General features: G+C 42.7%; 1 protein-coding gene across 11 annotated transcripts in view; it reads right to left on the bottom strand.

Moving 5' to 3' along the window:
- The window catches only part of LOC132882239 (NACHT, LRR and PYD domains-containing protein 12-like), a 1,431,284-nt gene that overhangs the window by 1,270,197 nt on the left and 137,537 nt on the right, over positions 1-23,550 (bottom strand). For 7 of the 11 annotated variants that reach the window (XM_060915509.1, XM_060915503.1, XM_060915508.1 and 4 more), the window contains one exon: positions 8,839-9,012. The exons of 2 other annotated variants lie outside the window; for them this stretch is intronic. In XM_060915509.1, the coding sequence (XP_060771492.1) occupies positions 8,839-9,012 (174 nt within the window). Of the gene's footprint in view, positions 1-315; positions 472-4,770; positions 4,945-8,838; positions 9,013-23,550 lie in introns of those variants that run through there. 2 more of the 11 variants (XM_060915512.1, XR_009654134.1) reach the window with 2 other exon arrangements.

Here is a 23,550-nt window from a genome sequence, read left to right as displayed (position 1 = left end):
TTGGACAGGACAGTGTAGAGACAGGAAATGAGCGGGAGAGAGACGGGGAGGGATCAGGAAATGACCTCGGGACAGAATCAAACCTGGGTCCCCGGATTTATGGTATGGCACCTTAGCCAACTGAGCCATACTGATTTCTTTCAGTATGTGTGTGTGTGTGTACACACCATTACACCTGAAACACCAAGGAATAATGTACAGCACGCAAATAAGTTCATATATATATTTTGATACGAGATATAAATTTATTGAACTGTTGCAGAAATTTAAATACACAAACTAGTTTTATACAATAAAAATAAAACACTTTATATTTTGATTTCTTTGGAATGGATCTGACTGATAAATTGCACAGAGTACTGTAAGCAGTTTCATGCAGGTCACAAGTTGTTCCTAATAAAGTGCTCATTTCCAACATGGAACTGCAGGAACACAAGAGTCTTCATCACACACACAGATGTTCATCAAATCCTGAAAAGAACAGAAAAACATCTGGATTAATCCCCACACACTGGACTGCGGTACTTCATGACCACCAGCATGTAATCATCTCTGCTCCAAGAGAAACATTATTATCATCTCCTGTTTATAATTTAATCCAACATTTATTCAGTCTTCTATAAGATCTGTGTTCTAACATTTAGCTCCAACAAACGAGAACTTCCACAAGATCTAACAGGAAAGTGAGCAGACGTTTCCCATCACATCACTGCTCTTATCCAATCCCAGGCTTTGGAGCTTTTTAAACAGTAACTCCCACTGCGGTGGGTTTGATCTCTTGTTCTACATGTAGATTTAAGTGCAGACTTTAAGAAGAAGCCGAGGTGAAGTTTACAGGAAGGACAGAAGACACGGTGTGGAGGTGGAGAGCAGGAAGGAGTGTCAGAGTGAGTCAAGTGGCTCCTTAAATCACATATTTGTGGCCGTGTGGCATTAAAGAGGATCATTTTACTGAGTTTTGAGGAGAGTTGAGAAGAAAGTGTGCTGCTGATCAGAAACAGGGAAAAGCCGAGATCACCTTATTCAGACAAAAGCAGCAGGATGAAGTCAGAGACAGCAGGGTGTCACAAGGAGACGAGATGCTCATTTACAATCACTCTCATGCACTCAGACGGGACATTCTGGAGACTCGGACTGACTCCCTGTCTTCTGCTTTCAGAGTCATTTTAAATAAACACTTTAATGATCATTGGTGCCTCTCTCCCTTCTCTAATGGATATTTATAACTCCCGCCTCACCCGCAAAGCCATCAGGATTGCAGGTGACCCCACCCACCCATCTCACAGCCTCTTCAGCCTGCTGCCGTCGGGGAGGAGACTGCGGAGTCTCCGGGCCAAAACCAGCAGGCTCAAGAACAGTTTCTTTCACCAGGCGGTCAGGAGGCTCAACTCCCTCCCTGTTCTGCCCCTCCTCCCCCCTCTGCCCCCTGCCACAGATTCTGCCCGCACACCCCCCTGCCCCCCCTTCAGCATCTGACATGTCACCCTCACAGCCCCCCCCCCCCCCCCAACACACACACACACACACACACCTCATCGTTCATTAACGCACTGAACTCAGGGACCGCACATCTCACTTTACCTCGCTCATTTGCACTATTCCGCACTACCTCACCTTAACAGCTGCTAGTTTGTTTACACTGCTTGTTTCATGTTTACCTGCTATCAGGGATGAGAATGGGACATTTAAAAAAACTCTGAAATGCCTGGCCGGTCTAGGGGGCATCTGCCCAATTCACAATCCCCCTTTCCCACACATACTAATATATATATATGATTTCAAATTCAATGAAGGTTTAAAACGTTTATAAACTTGTTGCAAGGATGGACGGCAGTGGAGCAGACAGAGAGCCGGAAAACTTCTTCCTCCAAAAATATATTTTTTCTATTTTCAAAACTTTTCTTAAAATAGTCATCACAGGGCTGACACATAGACACAGACAACCATTCACACTCACATTCACACCTACGCTCAATTTAGAGTCACCAGTTAACCTAACCTGCATGTCTTTGGACTGTGGGGGAAACCGGAGCACCCGGAGGAAACCCACGCGGACACGGGGAGAACATGCAAATGCCACACAGAAAGGCCCTCGCCGGACCCGGGGCTCGAACCCAGACCTGTGAGGCGACAGCGCTAACCACTACACCACCGTGCCGCCCCACAAACAAAATAAGAAAACAAAAATAAAGAGGCTTCAAGTTTGCCAGAGTAAATCAAAAAAGACCCTGAACAAAACTATTACGCTACGTTCACACTGCAAGGCTTAATGCTCAATTCCAATTTTTTTGTGAGGTCGTTCACATTAACAAATATATGCGACTTGTATGTGATCCTCAGTATGAACGAAAAGCGACCTAAAAGTGTTCCGCATGCGCATTGCAGGATACGACGACGTCACACGCAGTGAGCATGGCCAGTGTTTACGGAAGTAAAACCGCCCGGTTGCGGTATGACCCATCCAATCTAGCTTGAATAGCTGCATCCCCCCAAATGGAAATCAGCTCCCTAACCTCTGCGTCCTTCCATTGAGAAGATTCAGAACCTTCACAGCCCGAAGCGTCCCTCGCATTGACGTCATGCGCAGGGGCGCAGATACGTTTTTTGAACTGGAGGGAACAAAGCTGCCAGCAAACCAACCCCGATATGCCTGTCAAACTTGTTGTGGGTTACCATAGCAACCAAGCTCGAGCTCGCAACCTGTGCAGTCTGCGCAGCTCAACCAACCGAATATCAGTCTTTGTTTTGTTTGTGAGTTGTTGCAACTATGTATACACTGCTGTGCACCTCAATAAACCGAATGGTAATTAGTCTTTTGATTTTTCCGTGAGGTTTGCCTTATGTAAAGAAAGACAGCATAGACGTTTTTTCCTCCCTATAAGTGGGGGGGACCGAGCGAAGTTAATTTAAATCTGGGTGGGACAAATCCCACCCGTCCCACCCTCTATCTGCGCCCGTGATTATGCGCCATGTTGTTGTAACTTTTTTGAGAGACCCGCCGCCTACTTCAGCGCAGAATAGTGACGTTTGTGGCTTGTTGATTACGTGTAAGTCGGATGAATGCGACCTGGCGGTTCAGACTGAAGTCGCATATGAAAAGAGCGGATAGGAATCGGAATTAGGACCACATATCCAAACGGCCTGGGTCGGATTTGAAAAAATCGGATCTGTGTCGTTCATATCGTCAATAAAAGATCGGATACAGGTCACATATGGGCGAAAAGATCGGATTTGAGTCACTTCAGCCTGCAGTGTGAACGTAGCCTTAGTCAGCCAAACCACAGCACCTTCAAACAAGACGCTCCAACCACAACTGAGGCTCTGGAGCTACTGCAGAGCTTACATACCCGCAGCCCCACCCACACTTGAGCCCAAATTGCAAAATTAATCAATCAACTAAATAATAACATCCTAAATACAAAATAACAATTTAAAGAAACAAACACAAAATATACAAACATCCAAAATAATTTTCATTAACCAAAAACCCTTCAGTGCACAGTAAAATACATGTTTCCCCAACACCAGTAAAACACCCCCGATAAAATAGTCCGTTCTACCAAACACCCGCGAAACCCCTCCATAACAAGCCAATGGTACAGTCCCTCGGTTTCTCACAACAAACAGGAAGTGTGTGGAGTTCGCGTGATGAGTTACTGAAAACTATTTTGTGTTATAAAAATGCTAGAACTAAATAAACTTGACGCTAGAAATAACCGGTTTGTACGTGTGTTTCCTAGACCAGAGACAATGCTGAACAGATGGGAGATGAAAATGCTTAGAGATGTGTGATGCGTTTTACATATGAGTGGAGCCAAACACGTTACTAGAATGCCGGTAGGCCTTTCCCTGCACTCGCAACAGATGCTGCGGGCGGTCGGTCCTGCCTGCTTGTGCCACCACAAGCCTCTTGCCGACCCCCCCCCCCCCCCCAAAAAAAAAATTTCTCAACGGATTTACACGTTTCACAAAAATGACATTTTCAGTGGGAAAAACTCGGAATTCTGCGGAAAATTCTCATCCCTGTGCTATACCTCAAGTGCTCTTGACTGTTTGGTTATTTGAACCAATTTATATGTGTGTGTGTGTGTGTGTATATATATATATATATATATATATATATATGTGTATATATGAGTGTTTAGTCTATGTCTAGTTCATATCTAGAGTGTTTATATTGTCTGAGTGTTTAGTCTGTCTTGTTCTTATCTCGTGTTTATACTGTTTATTTATACTGTTTATATTGTTTGAGTGTTTAGTCCATGTCTAGTTCTTATCTAGTGTTTATACTGTTTATTTATACTGTTTATATTGTTTGAGTGTTTAGTCCATGTCTAGTTCTTATCTAGTGTTTATACTGTTTATTTATACTGTTTATATTGTTTGAGTGTTTAGTCTATGTCTAGTTCCTATCTAGTGTGTTTATACTGTTTATATTGTTTGTTTTTTTTCAATTATTCTATTTTTATTTATTGCATTGCCTGTTTGCACCGTGGGTCAGAGAGGACTGATATTTCATCTGTGCTGTATGTCGAGCATGTAGAGCATATTTGACAATAAAGTTGACTTGACCACTAAACAACATTAAAGGTAATTGTGAGAAGGAAAAAAAACCCACATCTGATTAAATAGAACACAGTGAAAATTTCTAAAACTGGTTTCATTTCATGGCCTGGTCATGTGATCTTTACTGAAATTAAACAAAAATGATAACGAGGTTAAAAGATTTTTCTTCTTCCCCAACATTGAACTAAAAAAGTCATTACTCACCACAGTGTCTGTAGTTTGTAACGCTCATCATCCTCAAGAGCAGAGAGCAGATTCTCTCCTGAGTCTCCGATTTTATTCCCAGTCAGATCCAGGTGTCTCAGGTGTGAGGGGTTTGATCTCAGAGCTGAAGCGAGAGCAGCACAGCCTTCATCTGAGACACCACACCGCTCCAACCTGCAGAGACACAATGACACACACTTCACTGTCTCAGTTTATGATCATCAAGATTCGCTTCGTGTCTTTAAATTCGAGGTGTGTGTGTGTGTGTGTGAGAGAGAATATCGCTCCATAATCGTTCAGTCTGTAGAAGAATACCTGATTAGTGTTGGATGGAAATGATTTTCATTGGTTTTGTTAAACAGACTTTCTCTGTAATTTAGAACAGTTTTATTGTTCAGTGTTGTTTCTTCCAGTGGACACATGAACAGAGACTTTAGTGAGTTCTAGAGATTTCTGCAGCTGTTCTGCTCTCCTTTGCTTTCTCTTTCTCCTCCTTCAGTATTCCATGCTGTGCTCTTGGAGTGATTTTTGCAGGATGCCTCGATCTTAGGCAGAGGAGCAACAGCACTGAATCTGCTCTGTTTGGAGACAATTTATCTTCCTGTGGACCGAGTCACACACACTCGCTCTTTACAAACGCTGTTTTAGTCACGTTTTCCTGCTTCACACATCTCTACAAAATCTCTCTTTAATCAGAGTTCACATGAACAGCTCTTTCCTGAGAAGATCAGACGGTCAGTAATCAGACTGTGTGTGTATTTTATAGAACAGGGTCGGACTCTCATTAGCTTTTGGAGAAGTCGTTATCAGAGAGGGTCACACACTTTAAAACCCAGAGTGTGGATGTTTAAATGGTTTATTCAGGACTGACAAGAACAAGTGCGAGTGTGTTTTCTTTAGACAGAATGGGTTTGTCGAGTCTTCTGACTTGGATGAAGATTAGACCATGTTTTATTATTAATGAACGCAGAAAACCAGGTCATGTCAAAGGCTTCAAAAATGTTTCTGCAAACACAAGTAGTGAAATATAGATTTTTAAATCACCTGTTATGTTCAAATTGGTGCATTTTTCAATGTATGGTAGTGTAGGAGCCATATTTAGGTTGCTGTATGACTTAGTATTTGTTGTTTCTATATGATTTAGTTTGGTAACCTGGAAAAGGAATTATGTTAGAATTATGTTAGATACTTACCTGATTGTCTTACCTGTCATGTGGTATGTAGCCACTCCCCTTGACGTGCCGGTGTGGCGCGTAACTGCGAGCTTTAATTAGTCCTTTGAATCAGGGGTAAGGTAGATGACGAGGCGGAATAGTTTTCCGACCGCAATAAGCCGAATGCATTGGAATAACCGACTAAACTAACAGAGCTTTACTTTAGTTTCCCTTTTTGATCCTTTGTTCGCAACCGTAAAGTAAACCGGAATTGTCTTAATGGAATAAACCACCATCTCATTTCATTGAACTTTCTGTGAGTGCTTAACTGGATTGTGTGTCGGGAACCTCATCAACCTCACGTGGCAATATCTGTTGCAAGGAATTGCTATTTCAGGTAGAGTTTTAATTTCAGAAAAGAATTCTTCTTCTTTACAGTTGTGTGTGTGTGTGTGTGTGTGTTTTCCCATGGATTGGTGATGTTTGTGAACCTGATGTTAATCATATCTGTAGAATAAAACAGAGCGTAGTGGTCGTGCCCTGTGATCTCCTCTCACACACCTATTGATCCTGTTCTCCACTTTAGCTCTGAGTTACTGTATGAATGGAACGGAGTCAGTGGGTTTACTCACAGACAGTCTGTATTTATGACTAAATGTGGAATAGGAGATGATTTTAGTGAAAGCACTACTGAGGAAAACTGCATGGGTTTAATCCTGCTGATCCACTGAGCTGCTTCTGTAACGTAGATCTGGCAACCCTGTTCAGAGCAGCGAGACGGAGACGTCCTGAGAGAATATTTACTACTTTATCCTTTTATTACTATATTACTAGGGCCCATGGAGCAAAACTGTAGGAACCCTGTTGGTTTTCTTTTAATAATAATAATAATAATAATAATAATAATCTCCTAAAAGTAAGTGGACAGAAAACTGTAACTCACACAGGCACCAAACTTGGTTTATTGGGGCCTTTCACATGGCGTAATCCTAACTGTGGATTTGTTTATGTGGCCATGTTTAAGCTTTGTGTTTGACGAGCGGCACAAGTGTACACGAGTGATTGTGAGCCCAATTCAGTAAACATCTCCAGATAAACTTATAGAAGTTACACAGCGACATTTCTCCTCTGCATTTAACACCCATCTGCAGCAGCGAACACATGCACACAAGTGAACAAATCAGCGAGCGAGCACGCACACACACAGGAAAAAAAATTATGGGTAAATTAAGAAAGAAAACAACTTTATTCATCACACCATGCTAACAGCACCCGGGGAGCAGTTGGGAGTTCGGTGCCTCGCTCAAGGCCGTCCCATATTAACCTACTGCATGTCTTTGGACTGTGGGGGAAACCGGAGCACCCGGAGGAAACCCACGCAGACACGGGGAGAACATGCAAACTCCACACAGAAAAGCCCCCGCCGGCCACAGGGCTCGAACCCACAACCTTCTTGCTGTGAGGCGACAGCGCTAACCGCTACACCACCGTGCCGATTACATGGCTCTGTGATGCCTGCATATTTCAGCTTTTGGATGGAGCGCAATCTGCTGGTAGAATCTAAATGTTTGATCGTTTCAGAGAGATAGGACTGACTGCAGTCGTCTCAATTTTCATTATTAACCATCGCATTTTGTCCACAGGGGGCGCTAAAACTGAAATATTGTAATATCTTAAAGGTAGAGTGCCTTTAGCCACATGGCCCTAAATTCTCCGCTATTTTTTCCTGCTTCACCATGACCCAATTCAAGATACCTTCACATGGTGGGCTTTCCCCGTTCACGCAAGGCATTGTGGGATACAAATTTGAAACAGGAGAGAAAAATGGAGGGCGTGAGTGTGCGAATGAAACATGAAAGAGCGACTACAGTAACGGAAAGCGAGAAGAAAAAGACGTAATGTTATATACGAAGGAAAGGAAACGCAGGGCCAAACTAATAAATATGGGCACTCAGCGAGCACCTCGGTGTATCAGCTGTTCGTTTAGCGACAGAATGATGGAACTGTCAGTGCACGCTCAAAGGTAAACCTGTAGATGGCAGTAATGCAACACTGTGGATGCCAGCTGCTGTAAAACCCAAAAGAAGAAGGTAAACCTGCGCATGCGCACACGGACTTCCTCTGTCTGCTTGACTGCGCCAAGCGAGCGATTTCATGCCCATTATTTGCTTTAATCCCCTCAAATTAAATAACTTCCCAGCCCCAGAATGGCCTGATATTTTGTGAGATATTACAGAAATAAACAGATATCACAATCACCACATTTCAGACGCAACTAAATTTCACCGGTTTTATGAAATCGAAAGGCCGTCTCGCTTTAAGAACCTCTTAAGTAAGAAATTTAAAATCGGGTGTGGTCTCACTTGGCCCCTTATTGCTTGGATCCCGATGATCGCTGCTTGCGGCTATATTTATTACTATATTACATTATTTGAATTATTCAAAAATCAACAGAAAGACGGTTACTATGGACGGCCCCATTTAATTTTTCTTTAATTTTTTTTTTATTTAAAAAAAATTGGCTTTTAATCAATTCTTTGGCATTAACGTCTCATTTTAGTTTTCAAATTTTGTATTCCCGAGATCATTTCCACCATGTCACTGCTGCTCACACAGAGGGCAGTTAGTTTGAGTCTCAGGTGCAGTTTGTGGGATTCGTTACAGTGTTGTAGTAAATTTCACAGTGAGTTCAGACACATCGCAGTCGGATCAAGTCCCGTTTTGTGCTGCAGCTTCTCACATACGTCCATCTGACCCAAAGACTCTGTGACAAATCATCAGTGTGCAGTGAACAGAAACAATCTTCCTCCTCAGGACACTGATGATGAAGCTAAAACCTCTGCTTCAGTCTCACTATTAGAGAATGGGTCTTACTGAGGAGCAGGTCATGTGACTCTCAGAGAGATGATCTTACCCCAGTGTCTCCAGTTTACAGTGAGGATTCTCCAGTACAGCAGAGAGACGCTTCACTCCTGAGTCTCCCAGATTATTCCAGGACAGATTCAGGTATCTCAGGTGTGAGGGGTTTGATCTCAGAGCTGAACTCAGAGCAGCACAGCCTTCATCTGAGACACCACACCGCACCAACCTGCAGAGACACAATGACACACACTTCATCAACAGATTTAATACTGACTTTAAAGATGATGAGTGTAGTGGTCTAACAAAGTCAAAACACTGTGGATGCTGTTTAGTTGTTACGCGCTTATCTCCAGAGGTGGACAGTAATGAAGTACATTTACTTGAGTTCTGTACTGAAGTCCACTTTTTGAGTATCGGTACTTTACTTAAGTATTTTTTTGGAAACTTATGACTAACTTCACTACATTTGAAAGACAAATATCGTACTTTTTACTCCACTACATTTCTATCAGGGTCCTCGTTACTCGTTACTATGAAGCGGCTTTGAAAGTGGATGTTTTTTCATTTCTTTTCTAAAACGTGATTGTTTATTCGCAGGTGACACTGAGACAGTCTATCAGTAATCACGAGGGTCACGTCACAGCCGTAGACTGGATAAAATCAAGTTCAGTGATTTCTCCACAGCATTATTTGAACACGATCAGTTGATGGCAGAATGGAAGGAGGCGGTTCTTCTGGGGAATGAACGCACCCATGGCCATACCGAGAACCCATCTTTCAGTTTTCTGAAAGGAATAAAGAGTTGTTTCATTTTAAATGTTTGCTTTGTTTACCTAAAACGAACCACATCACGGCCTACAAAAACCGAATAGGCCGATAAGTATAATATTTAATTGCAATTAGTTGCCAATACGAGTCACGATATAAGGTTACTAAAACCGAAAATGTAACTGAATAACACGTTAAGAAATAAAGCAAGTTTAAAAATGACTTCAGTTCTCCTTTAAGTCTAATTGTTCACGCATAGCTTTGAAGCGGTTTAAATAAATAAATAAATAAAACCCCACAACTACTGGTCTCCAGCATCTTCCATTGTCGAACTGAGACTCGACTGAGCACACAGAGGGCACCATCTTCTACCTGAACAGGTGACCTAAGGCTCCGTCAAAATAAAAGTTCCAAGCTACGTGCCAGTAAATCGAAAGCAAAAAATATGAATCTCTAAACCAAAGCAAGTTTAAATTAAAAGTTTGGCTCCTACAATGAGTGTGAAAAATTAACTTTATTATTCAGAACCAGGGCTTTACATTAGCACCCGCCCACCCGCCAAATGCGGGTAAAATTGGGCTTTGGCGGGTAATGACTTTAGTCCCACTAGCCACTTTGGCGGGTGGTTTATTCTGCGGTATGACGATATATTTTAATTGTAGTTTTCTCTGAAGGCATCGGATATAATAAACGCATTGCAGTGTAATATTACACGCCTACAACTCCCATGAGCACCTGCATAAACATTCTGACAACATGTTAGAATTGTTTAGAACGTTCGTTAACGGCTCAGATAAAATCAGTGATGTGGTAACCTGCGGTTAATGAACGAAGCAACAAAGTTGCTGACGACTGACAAGCGCACTATGTGGCGGCGTATAGCTGGAGTTTCAAACCCTGCTGCTCAGGGAAAAAGGGGCAGAGATGATCAGGGCCGGAGCAGCATTTTAAAATCACCGAGGTCCGTGATGCGCAAAGCGTGCGCCGAAACATTTCCGCCATATTTCAATGAGAGAGTGAATTACACGCCACACCAGAGATCTATTCCTGAAATTACTTTTAATAGTGTTCAGGCCTAGACATTAAGCATTTACCACTGGTGGCCCATTGGGCCAGTGGAATTGAAAAGTTACTGGCCCAAATGGAAAATGTGGTGGCCCGAATGCGCGCGGTACCCGCACTCAGGCCACCACATTTCATACAGTTCATAATACACTATGTCATTGATTTTTGGCTAGAAAAGTAGACTTTAGGGGTACATGTTGTTGCCGAGCGCAGCGAGGCTGAACATTTTTGCAGAATATCCCCAAGCCACATCATTGTAGGAGGCAATAATCTCCTCATCTCCGTACAAAGTAGTGTCACTTTTTCATGACCCCCCCATAAATTCATAGCCCCCCTCCCCCATAAATAATGACCCCCCCCTAAAATTAAAAAGAGCCTTCTCAAGATTATCACAACTTTATATTTTGATTTTGTACCTGAAAACAATACTGACAAAAGACAGTAACTCGGTCCAAATTACCAGCAATGGACTCAAAAACAGTCAAAAACAGTCAAATCAAATTGAAATAAATATATAAAACGTTTTGCTTCTGAAAATGTGCACTGCACTGAAATAGCAATAAAGTCAATTTAAGGTTTATAGTTTAGTGCAATAGCTTTCCTCTTCCACACTCTCATCTAAAATGGCAGGGCTCTACGTTAACTTTTGAAACCGCTTGTCCTGTCGGGCAAGTTGAAAGGAAATTTACTTGTCCGAATGTGAAGTTGACTTGTCCGAAGAAATATTTGAGAAAAAAACCCCCACAAAACTATTTGTAACCCAATCTTTATGGCATTTGTTTCCAAATTCACAACATATGCATAATATCTATGAATCAAAAGTAATCAATACTTGATATACTGAGGCAAAAGTTCAAAAATATAGTAAAACAGACTGACTGATACCATAATTCACCAGTTATTCTGCTGAAGTTCAGAAGCAATATATCCCAACAGAGTAGAAATTATGAACATAAAATTTTAAGAACAAAATAAGTATACTATGAGATCCAGAAACACTAACCATTATATATACACAGATCAGTACTCTGCAGTTCAGGAACAAATATCACAAAAACTAACATTATCATAAAATTTATGACTTGAGATATCACTAGTTTGGACAAGAGAAACAAACAACAACAATGCTACAAATAAAAACAACTGATAACAAAATTGACTGATTAATACTGTAAATCACTGATTATTATACACTGAAATCTAGTTATCAAATGACAAGATAATATATCTTATGAAAACCTCCACACCTCTACTGACTCACAGATGAATGGATACAAATAAAGTTTCTATTCATCTTCATCTCTCAGCCCTTGAGTTCTGCTCCATCAATTGGACTCCATCAATCATTAATTTATTTTGAGAAATTGAAAAACAGAAAATTAAAATTATATATATACATTTTTAAATTATTAATTTTGAATATATATCCTCCACTGATTAATTATTCAGTGTGGCTCCTGTATGGTATTTAACGGTCAAAAAAAGATCATTTTAAATAATCCATAATTATATCTAAATTATAGAGCCCTGTTTCAAATTCCTAAGCTCCCATTACTAATTAGTTAATTAATACAGCCAGTAACCTAATTAGCAGCCATTTGACAGCCTGGTATTTCCTTGATAACTTTCCCCACTCCTACCTCACTCCGTCAATCCACACGCACGCAGGCGCACATTCCAAGCCCAGCACACCCCGCCACACGCTCGGCTATATAATGAACACCATCAACAACAATTCAGAGATTTGGAATTTACCACACACTCAACGTAAATATACAGCTGAATAATGATCCCGCCAACAGAAATATCAACAAATCCACGTGTATGACACGGTTAAAACCAATCATAAATGACCGTTTACTTTTCAGCTCAAATACACGAAGCGGTATTGGCCGGTTTCGCAAGTGGAATATTGCGCATGCGCACATCGCTCTTTCCGAATAGAAACATCCGGCGATTCATCAAAACAATATGTCGAGTGAGATGCTTCGGAAATCATGTGAATAAACTGATAAATTTGACACGTAACCCGAATATCGGTGTATTTTGGCACTTGTCCGATCGGACAAGTAACGGAGATGATGAACTTGTCCGACATAAAGTCTCACTTGTCCCGGACAAGCAGACAACCGTTAATGTCGAGCCCTGAATGCGTGCACATCCTGCTGCTACTAAGTGTGTCCCGATGGTCATCTGAGATTCTGGTAAACTCAGCCCTTCTCTCCTCGATCTGGCGCTCGACCAAAATGACGCTTCCGAACAGCGCCGAACATCTCGACGATGCACGAAGATGACACACTCCTGCCGCGGAGCGGAGCGTGACGTAAACAAAGACAGCGGACCTCGTATCGAAAAGGTGCATTTTACGAACAATTTCTTCACAATTCTGGGTAAAATATGAGTAATAAAATTTAATTTGTATCGAAAACGTACTGGCCCGCCCGGGCCACTGTTTGGCCAAATTTAGTGGCCCGAACTGGCACGAAAGACGTAAAAAACACCGGCGGGCCATCGGGCAAGTGCTAATGTCGAGCCCTGGTGTTTGAACTGAATATCATCAGTTTTGAAAAAAAAAAATCCTGTATGTGGCAAGAGTAAGAATAATTTAAGTTTGTTTAATGGTTTGATCTGGCCCAAGCAATGAGGATAGAAGATCCCCTAACCATGTAGCCTATGGAACTGAGATACATTAACAATCTGGCATCCGTTACACCTACACACAAAAACATTCTGGGAAAGAAATCAGTATTGAGGTATTTCACTCACGTGACCAAGTCATGTGATGCTGCCATTTTGGACGTCACGGCTCGAATCAGTTTGAATGCGAGGAAGGCGACAAATGAAAAACATAAAAGAAAAAGGAGCGAGATGCAGAAAACACCTTCACTATCCAGCGACGTAGGGCATTTACAGGGCGAGCAGAGGGAGAGGGATTTGCAAAAATTGAGGTTAGCAGGCTTAGAGAACGACGTTTACCTGCTTCCACCAGGATTGTTCACTGACGTACGGAAGTACACGAAGCCCTCGTCTTTACCTGACTTCGGCCCACATGATCTGTATACCTATGTCGTTAAAAACCCATCGCCATACACAGGTATTGATCTGAAAGCGTATAAGAGTTTGGATGCCTACAAATATTTTGTGTCAGGCTGGGTAACATGCCTACATCAGCGGGTCGTCCCTGGAGCCGGTGGTCGCCATCTTATTACAGCTAAGGTTTGTTCACATTTTCATTTACTTTCGGTCCTCAGGATAAACAAAATGTTATTAAATGTCATTGAAATAACTTCTTAGTCTGTTGAGACATGGCCCGTTATAAATTTGCTGTTACCAGGCAATGACCAAGAACTGTATTATTAGGGTCGGTGTAGTTGTAGCAGTGTATTAGCAACTAGCTGTTAGCACTAGCTAATGTCAACAACATAGTAGCTGGTATGTTACTGTAGCAATATTTACGTTCAGTCATTTGGATGACTGTTAAAACCTTTCAGTCTCAAGTTTTTCCTTTACTGGATTTACTAGTTTACTGAGCTAGCGCGCTCGCCGGCCAAGCCGGGAGCCATCGCGTGCTCGCCGGCCAAGCCGGGAGCCATCGCGCGCTCGCCGGCCAAGCCGGGAGCCATCGCGTGCTCGCCGGCCAAGCCGGGAGCCATCGCGCGCTAGCTCAGTAAACTAGTAAATCCAGTAAAGGAAAAACTTGAGACTGAAAGGTTTTAACAGTCATCCAAATGACTGAATGTAAATATTGCTACAGTAACATACCAGCTACTGTTGTTGACATTAGCTAGCTTGCTGTCCAAAATGGTGGACACCGGGCGTCACGTGACCCTGTGACGTCAGGTGAAATACCTCAATACACCACCATGTTTTAGGCAAAGTTATCCAAGGCAAACATAAGATGAAACTTTCCACTCTATTGCTTTGGCTTATTGAATGATTTATTTTTTAAATCACAAATAAAGCAGGCTACAACTGCGCTGCTCCGAAAATGTAAATTTAACAGCTTGATGAAAGTGATGGTTACCATGGAAACCCCGTGTCTCCTGCACTGCGTTCCTCCCCCGAGTCGCGCACTCGTTCGCTTTTGTGTTCTTGGTCTCAGAGTCGCGCGCACGAAACAGACACAGAAGACAGAATTAACATTTAACATCAACAATGCACTTTTTACGGAGACGTTTTAATGTTATTCTTTATTTTTTATCCAGTTGAATATTTAGCGTACAAATGTATTTTCAGCTCTTAAAAATGACTGAGGTCCGGACCGCGGGGGCCTCAGAGCTGGACGCTAATAGGAAGATAAGACAGTTCAATGACAAATGGAAGTTCGGGCGAGATTGGCATAGTTTCCATCCAAGATGGCGCCACGGACGGCTGCCTCGGGACTTCGCTCTCCCGTACTTTCTATGTTTTGTGTAATTGTTGTGTTAATTCTTCTTCGTGCTTTCATGGAAAGCTGCTGCGCTGAGGTTTTTTAAATGTTTCCACATAGTGCTCCTGATAGGAGCATAATGCGGAGGTGTTTTTTTCCTCTCATCTCGCATTGCTCTGCCTCTCCTCCCCTGAGCTTTCCTGCTTCTGCTCTGCTGACTCGTCTTGTCTGAGAGACCCTTTCTGCATTGTTCTTCAAATCAAAATTCATGGATTTGATAAACTGGTCTCTTCACGCAATCTTCTCAACGAGAAGCCTGGGTTCGGGGGAACCAGCCTGTCCTCCTGGAACATTCGCAGCTGGATATACGATGGACGCCTGGGAGAAGTGTCGTGTCGTGTGCCTGGCAGTTCTTTCTGTGGAGCACATTGAGGATATTTACCTATTCGGAACCATGATCACAGGACTTTTGCTGATTGGACTAGGCATTGCCCTGGTGTATCGAGGAAATCAGAAAACGGTGACAGCTGTTCAAAGCCCCATAAAGCTGCCCGACATGATTGAAGCGGTGGGCAGAGCTGTCGGCACTCAGACTGTGGCTATTTAAAAACTTGAGCCACTCGGTGGATTCCATATTGGAGAAGTTGATGGCTTTGCAGAGAGATATGGATCATTTTAGTGAGCAGAATGGACGAGCGGGGTAGTCTGCCACATCTACCCGTTTCAAGCCTAAACAAATTCCAATCTTATCTTCGGCTCTCCCAGCCAGCACTGCCTCAAGGTCGTTGCTGGAGCAACAATCTTCCCCTGAAGATCACTGCAGTTACACTCTCTCTCTGTATTTCCTACTATTTCCTATTATTCCCTACTATTGCACCATTCCTGTGGTTTGTTTGTTTGTTCGTTTTGTGTGTACGCTTTTATCTGTGTTGTACTATGAAAGCTAAGTGGTACCGGAGTCAAATTCCTCGTGTGTGTTCGCACACCTGGCAATTAAAGTGTTTCTGATTCTGATTCATAGCAAAACCGAAAATACCCTGTACTGCGAAGACTGTAGAAAGTCTGGCAAAGACAGGCACCAGTAATTTTAAACTCGAAACTATAAAGGACCACGAAAAGTCAAATGCACACATCGGTACTATAACATCAAAAGAGGCAAAGACAGCTGGTTACTACAGGACAGCATTGCTTTCAGTCCCTGGCTGTCATGAAGTCGGCTGAGCTGGAGAGGATGGAGCTGCTGTTTAGAAACGTTCACGCGATTGGAAAGAAGTTGATCCGCCCCAGCTATCAACTTACGGCCTGCTGGAAGCCTCAGGTCACGAAGACCATTTTTCATGGACCATTCAGACTCATCTGATGATGAATGTAATGAGGACATTTAATGTCTCTCTCTACACATGTTCACACACACACACACACACACACACACTATTAATAGATAATACATAATAATACTTGATAATACACAGTACTTGCATATGAAAACATCAAATGTTTTTCAATGATAAAAGTTTTGAATTAGACTTTTAATATTAGAATCAGTTCAGTTGTCTCTCATTATCTGTAGCCGCTTTATCCTGTTCTACAGGGTCGCAGGCGGGCTGGAGCCTATCCCAGCTGACTACGGGCGAAAGGCGGGGTTCACCCTGGACAAGTCGCCAGGTCATCACAGGGCTGACACATAGACACAGACAACCATTCACACTCACATTCACACCTACGCTCAATTTAGAGTCACCAGTTAACCTAACCTGCATGTCTTTGGACTGTGGGGGAAACTGGAGCACCCGGAGGAAACCCACGCGGACACGGGGAGAACATGCAAACTCCGCACAGAAAGGCCCTCGCCGGCCACAGGGCTCAAACCCGGACCTTCTTGCTGTGAGGCAACAGCGCTAACCACTACACCACCGTGCCACCCCCACTTCAGTTGTACTGAATGTTATTTTTTATATTATACGATATTTCATATTGTAAGGGGCTTGAATTTGAGTTCAATAAACAGAATACTCTGTTTATATTTTTGTCTGAATTGGTTGCATGTTTTCATATAGGGAGCGACCTTAACAGCACTGAATACCTGAGTGCTACTGTAGAGATACATTATACGCTGCCATTCATAATTAAATCTAGATCTTCCTAACTTTAACGTATCATGGTGAAGAAAAAACTGTGATTTCCTGGCAACAAAATTGTGGCTAGTGAAAAGGCTGAATGGCTAGTGACTTGGCAAAACCACTAGGCACAATGGCCGGTGAGCAAAAAAGTTAATGTAAAGCCCTGTCCAGAACGTCATGAGGATTTAATATCACCTGTTTATTCTAATGAACACCGCTAGTGGGCCTTGTGTCTGCCTCTCCACTGGGAGATTGTGAGCTGTACTCGTGATCGAGTCGTACCAAAGACCATCATAAAAATGGCACCGACTGCCGTCTGGCGAGGCACGCTGCAATACAGATAAGGGTGGCAGGGGTGGAGCCACAGGGTGGCCAGTGGTCGCCAAGGCCACCCTAAATTAATCTCTGGCCACCCCTCTGGCCACCCCAACACCGCTTTGTCGGCAACTTTTTTGCTGAACTATGTCTGTATGCAGTTGTTCGCATACAGACGCAATTCAACAGCGTGCTCTCAAACCAGTAGTTCTCCACCCAAACCAGCAGGTGGCAGTAATGCACTCAACTTGAATATCAACCACCACCAACACAATTACAGAACAACAAGTCCGCCGCCAGCTGACGACAGCGAAATTAACAATCGTCGCAGGTAAGTTTATAACAAACAGAATGAAGTTTATTCACTATATTTGAAATGTTTCTTGTGCTAATCTATGTAAGTTACATGTTATGGAACCAGATACGATCTAGTAAAATTTGCCAGGTTAACTTAGGCTGTTAATTTACCAGCATGTAAGCCACAAGCTAGAAACACTTTCACCGTGTCCGTGCCATTTAAAAGAAAATATTGAGTTTGAATAAGTATGAATCATGTTTATATTGTCAGTCAAAATGAAGAGAAAAACTACTTCCTACTTGGTCAGTCAGTGTAGTAAGCCCAGTACTGAGAGGAGGGAAAGTGGTTTGGAGAGGGAGATGCAGGATGACCATGATGAGACAGAGTCAGACAGTGAAGGAGAGTGCTCACCAGTTGCTCTTCATGGAAGTGAACTTACAGGAACTGGACCTGAGGTACAGCGCACCACCTGCCTTATGCATTTAGGTTCAGTCCCTCTATAGCAGGGGTATTCAACTAAAATTTAAAGAGGTCCAGTTGGAGAAAATTTCTTGAAGCAAAGGTCCGGAAGATCATAATGTCTAACTATTTAATGTGATGTATATTTAAGTAGCCTAGTAGTTGTATCAACATCTGCATGTATTCAATACCTGACTGTCAAATCAAATGAATTCAGGACAATTCGAAAACTTTTTGACAATATTAATTGTCGGGTAACATAGAACTGAACATATACGTATGATTGCCGATATGTATAATGTTCTCTCATTTACTAAATAAAAGTAGGGCTGCATTTCAAAATAAGAGAAAACAAAATGTGAAAATTGTGCATGTTCAAATAAAGTGCTTAACTTCAGAAAAATAAAATAAAGGGTGGAAAGGCTTGAATTTCCCCTTTTCTGTTTCACATGTTGACTCAACAGTCTCAACCAATTTTACAGACAATAAATCTCAACACATCTTAACAACTGAACAGTTTTAGAGGCTCACTTTCATCCCCTCTTCTATTCAACTCCCCCACTTTTTTGCTCAGTGAGAGAATTGAGCTCTAGCTCGTCCTGCCAGGATTTTAAACCTGGGCTTGAATGGAGTCCGGGCCATTCTCATACACATGTGGAGGTGCTCATTGGTGAGCCTGGAACGATATTGAGTTTTGATTATGTTCATTGTGGAGAAAGCTGCCTCGCAGTTGTGTGTGGAGCCAAACATGGTCAAAATGTATAGGGCTACTTTCCTCAGACCTGGGAAAGCTGTCTCAGGGACCATTTGGAGCCAGAAAGTGGAAGGGTCAGTTCTTACAAACTGCTCTTTCAGGGCCACATCTGCTTGGAGATCAACCAATTGCATCTGCAGAGGCCCAGCATTTACCCATTTAAAGTGCTGTGCCACTTCCTTTGAGAACCCCCTGACATCTGTGATGAGAAATGGGTTCTGAATGAACATGGTGAGCTGCTGTCCGAAGCTGAAGCTGTCAAAACGGTTGCTGAAGTTTACAATCAGCTTATCAATAAAAAGTCAACAAAAGAAGACACGTCTCGCTGTCCCTGAACCTGTTCCTGCACTGCTGGGAAGTGTGCACAGTCTCCCTGCAAGTCTTCCTTGAACACCTCAAGTTTCCTCTGAAGGAGCGGACAGCTGTCATCAGTTCACAAATTGAATCGTCCTTGCCCTGTAGCCTCAAATTCAGTTCATTCAGATGTGAAGTGATCTTAACTACAGCCCTGCACTCCCGCGGGACCCGACGCAAAGCAGTGCGGCGCGGGGCAAATTTTGAAAGCTCATTGTGGGCGCGGGCGGGAGGGGGAGTGCACAATGCGGGCGCGGGCGGGAGAGGTGATAAGCTGCAGTCCCGCTAACTAAAAACGTGTTTAAAATAAAATTTATAAATTATTAATTTATGTCTATCGTATATAATTTGTGCTGGATATTTTATTTGGCATTAATAAAAACATTTTAAGATGCCTAAATTTGCGGATGTGGTCTAATCTTGCGTACGTTTCCGATTCCTTTCCGCTCTTCCGTGTTTGAGATCTCCGATCATGGCAGAAGAGCAGAGCTCCTCTAGTGAAGCTCACAGTGCTTCAGAAGTAAGTGCTGCTTTAAAAAGAGGTACATTTACCGTTAAAAAGTCAAGAGTATTAGTCCTAAGTATTAAAAAGTATTAACTAGTATTAAAAAGGACTGTGTATCGCACAGATTGTTCAATTTAAAGCGAGAAATAGACAGTGTATAATCTGAGGAGCTGGTTGTGGTTGCGCAGCACTTCATATGAGAGGAGAATGAAATCGTGGTTGGAATCATAACGCCACAGACTCGGAAGTGGGAGTGCGAGTGCGCAAAGCGAGAGCTGTCAATCAAAGCGAGAGCTGTCAATCATGAGCGCATGCAGCGCTCAACTTGGAATGTGTCAGCAGAATGTCAGAGTCTAAACAATAAACTTACAATAAATGAAGGATCGGTCAGTGGAGAGCTCAGCTAAGCTCAGCATGTTTAATTCCCCAAGCCAATGACAAGAACTTTCGTGAGAAATAACGAGAACGTCTGCATCATGCGGGATTTGCGGGCGGGAGCGGGACAAAATATGGCAGGCGTGGGCGGGAGCGGGACTGAAAATCATAATTCTTTGCGGGAGCGGGACTGCACAATGCGGGAGTGGGCGGGCGCGGGACTGAAAATTCTGTCCCGCGCAGACCTCTAATCTTAACCAAAAAGGCCACATTGTCTATCTGTTTCTCATTTTCTAAAAAGAGAGAAAACTGTGTTGCCTTCTGACTTCTGAGCTCTGCCGAAAAAGATGCTACTTCCCTCCTAATGGACCAAAAGCGCGCCAACACCCTGCCTTTGCTGAGCCATCTCACACTGTTGTGCAGCAAAAGATCATCAGCATTGGCATCAACTTCTCTGAGGAATTCCCTAAGCATGCGATGCTGGTAGGAAGAGGATGCCCTGAGAAAACTGATCATTTTCATCATTGTATTCATCACCTCAACATGCTCATCTGACAGGGAGGCGCAGAGGACGGATTGATGAACGATGCAATGGTAAGCTATGAGCTCAGGATTGTCCTCTTTCAGTCTTGCTACAGCTCCCTTCTCTCTCCCGATCATAGCAGGGGCTCCATCTGTGGTTATTGAAACCACTTTTTTTGGCTTTATTCCTCTCTTTGTTAACATCTCCTTAATGGCCAGGTAGATGTCTCCTCCTCTTGTACTGGTCTGAAGGGGAGTGACACCTAACAGGTCTTCACAGAATGCTTTCTGGTCTGTGTTGAAAAACCTGACATACACTACCAGCTGAGCACTGTCACACACGTCAGTGGACTCACCCACAGCTAAGCCTACACATGGTGCCTTACGCATGGCTTCATCTAGCTGGGTTAGCACATCCTGAGTCAATATTTCACTTTTCTTCGTGGCAGATGATGCTCACATGGGTATTTGCTTTATTTTATCACAAAGCTCTTGCTTTTGTTTTCCCTCAAGTAGTGTTTCAGCTACTGCACTCGTGCATTCTTTGACAACCCCTCCATCAGTAAATGGCCTTTTGTGTTGACCCAAAATCCAAGCAACTCTGAGGGAACAGTCATGAGCACATTGTTGGGCAGTGAATGTGTGGCTCAGGATCCTGGTGGACTGGTCATACTGGACTCTGAGACTACTTATTTTCTGTGATCTCACTTCAGATTTGAGTGGGTATGTTTGTTCAAAGCCTTTGTTTTGTCTCATTATGGCGTTTCACATTGGCACTTTTAATAAAGTGCCACGGTTTCTGAACATATGAGACACACTGGTTTAATGCTCCCAGAAGGAAGTATGAACAGAAATGAGTGTCCATTCCGGATTAAATGCTCCATTTTCGCTGTCCACTTTTCTTTTTTTGGAAAGCGTCATTTGTTCCTTATTTTTCTTTCCCTTTCTCCGTCTCACTCGTCTTTTTCCTCAACTTTCTCCGGCTCAGTTGTCTGTATCTCTCCCTTTGTTTTCTACATGTATCGCTATCTTTCTTTTTCTTTCTACCGTCTTTTCATGTGTAACTTGCCTCTAACTCTCTCATCTGTCTGCACTGTAGAGTCGCAATTACCGCCTGGAATGCTGCAGACTTGATTGGCTGAGTGGTATCACGTGGAATGGCTTAACTCGCATGTAATTAGTCTGTGCGTTTCCTCATCCACTAAACCACTACCGTAAAGACTGCAAAAGCTGCGCCGGGATAAAATAGAAGCGACCCGTCAGGTTTTAAATCATAACCTTCTGTTTTGGTTGTAGGTTCGGGTCCGTATGGGACAGCTTCTGGGTCCGGACCCGGACCGCGGTCCGCCTGTTAGTGACCTCTGCTCTGTAGGATAGGATTCTGCCTTCAACAGCCAATGTGGAATGTTCTTTTGAAAGCCAAATTAGTGGGAAAAAAAAAGTTCATCAACTTAAAATCTGGCATGCTGACAGTTTTGGGGTTTTTTTTAACTTATTTTTTATTGGGTTTTCAATGACAGCATTCCAGTATGTACACTTTTCTCTATCCAGCTGTAGATGACAATTGTGCACATGATATTTCTGACAATCCAGAGCCAAGGCCAGGGAGCAGACGAACAGGCTAAACCGACTGTCTGCTAGCTGCACAGAGTCGTCACTCAGGGCCCACTACATCGAGACTGTGTCTGTTCCCCGAGCTCAACAAAAAGGTAGAAATTTTCAGAGAGTTTGTTCCAGTAACCTAATCAATATAAAATTAGATCATACTGACTGTACAGCTGCTGCCAGCACCTTTGATCTAAAGGTGGGGCTATTAAATATTAGATCTCTTACATCTAAAGCGCTAATGGTTAATGAACTCATTACTGATCAGGAGTTTAATGTACTGTGTTTAACAGAAACATGGATTAAGCCAAATGAATATATAGCATTAAATGAAGCGAGTCCTCCTGGATACAGTTATATACACCAGCCTCGTCTAACTGGCAGAGGAGGAGGCGTCGCGGTTATTTATAACGATTATCTAGGTGTAACACACAAACCTGGTTATAAATTTAATACATTTGAAGTTCTTCATACTCATATAATGTATGTAGCCTCGAAAAATAAGTCTACCCAGTTAATTCCATTGCTTATTATTTACAGGCCCCCGGGGCCATATTCTGAGTTTCTTTCTGAATTTGCAGATTTTATCTCAGATTTGGTTATTTCCTTAGACAAAGCTTTAGTTGTCGGAGATTTTAATATTCACTTTGATAACCCAGAAGACCCTTTAAAAACAGCGTTTGTGTCCATCTTAGATTCAGTCGGGATTAAGCAGAATGTCATAGGACCGACCCATAATGGTGGTCACACCCTCGATCTAATACTAACATTCAGATTAAACGTAGACAATATAGTCATACTTCCACAGTCTGAAGTTATCTCAGATCATTGTCTCATCTCATTCAAAATATGTCTGAGTAATAATATATGCACCTCACCACGCTACTGTATTAAACGTACTTTCACGTCAACTACTGCACAGAGCTTTATAAATGATCTCCCAGAGCTGTCAACTTTGATTGGGTCACTGTCAGCCCCTGCAGAACTCGATCAGGCAACTGAATGCTTAGAGTCAACATTCCGCCATACTTTAGATAATGTAGCTCCTCTAAAAAGGAAAATGGTCAGAGACAAAAAAATTAGCACCCTGGTATAATGATGACACTCGCACATTAAAACAGACCACTCGATAATTGGAACGGAAATGGCGTCAAACAAAATTGGTAGTGTTCAAATTGGCGTGGAAGGAGAGCTTCCTGAAGTATAAAAAAGCTCTTAGTGCTGCGAGATCAACATATCTCTCCTCCCTAATAGA

Source organism: Neoarius graeffei, chromosome 2 (genome assembly GCF_027579695.1).
Source record: "Neoarius graeffei isolate fNeoGra1 chromosome 2, fNeoGra1.pri, whole genome shotgun sequence".
NCBI classification, from domain to species: Eukaryota; Metazoa; Chordata; class Actinopteri; order Siluriformes; family Ariidae; genus Neoarius; species Neoarius graeffei.
This window is presented reverse-complemented; position numbering and strand designations above follow the sequence as displayed.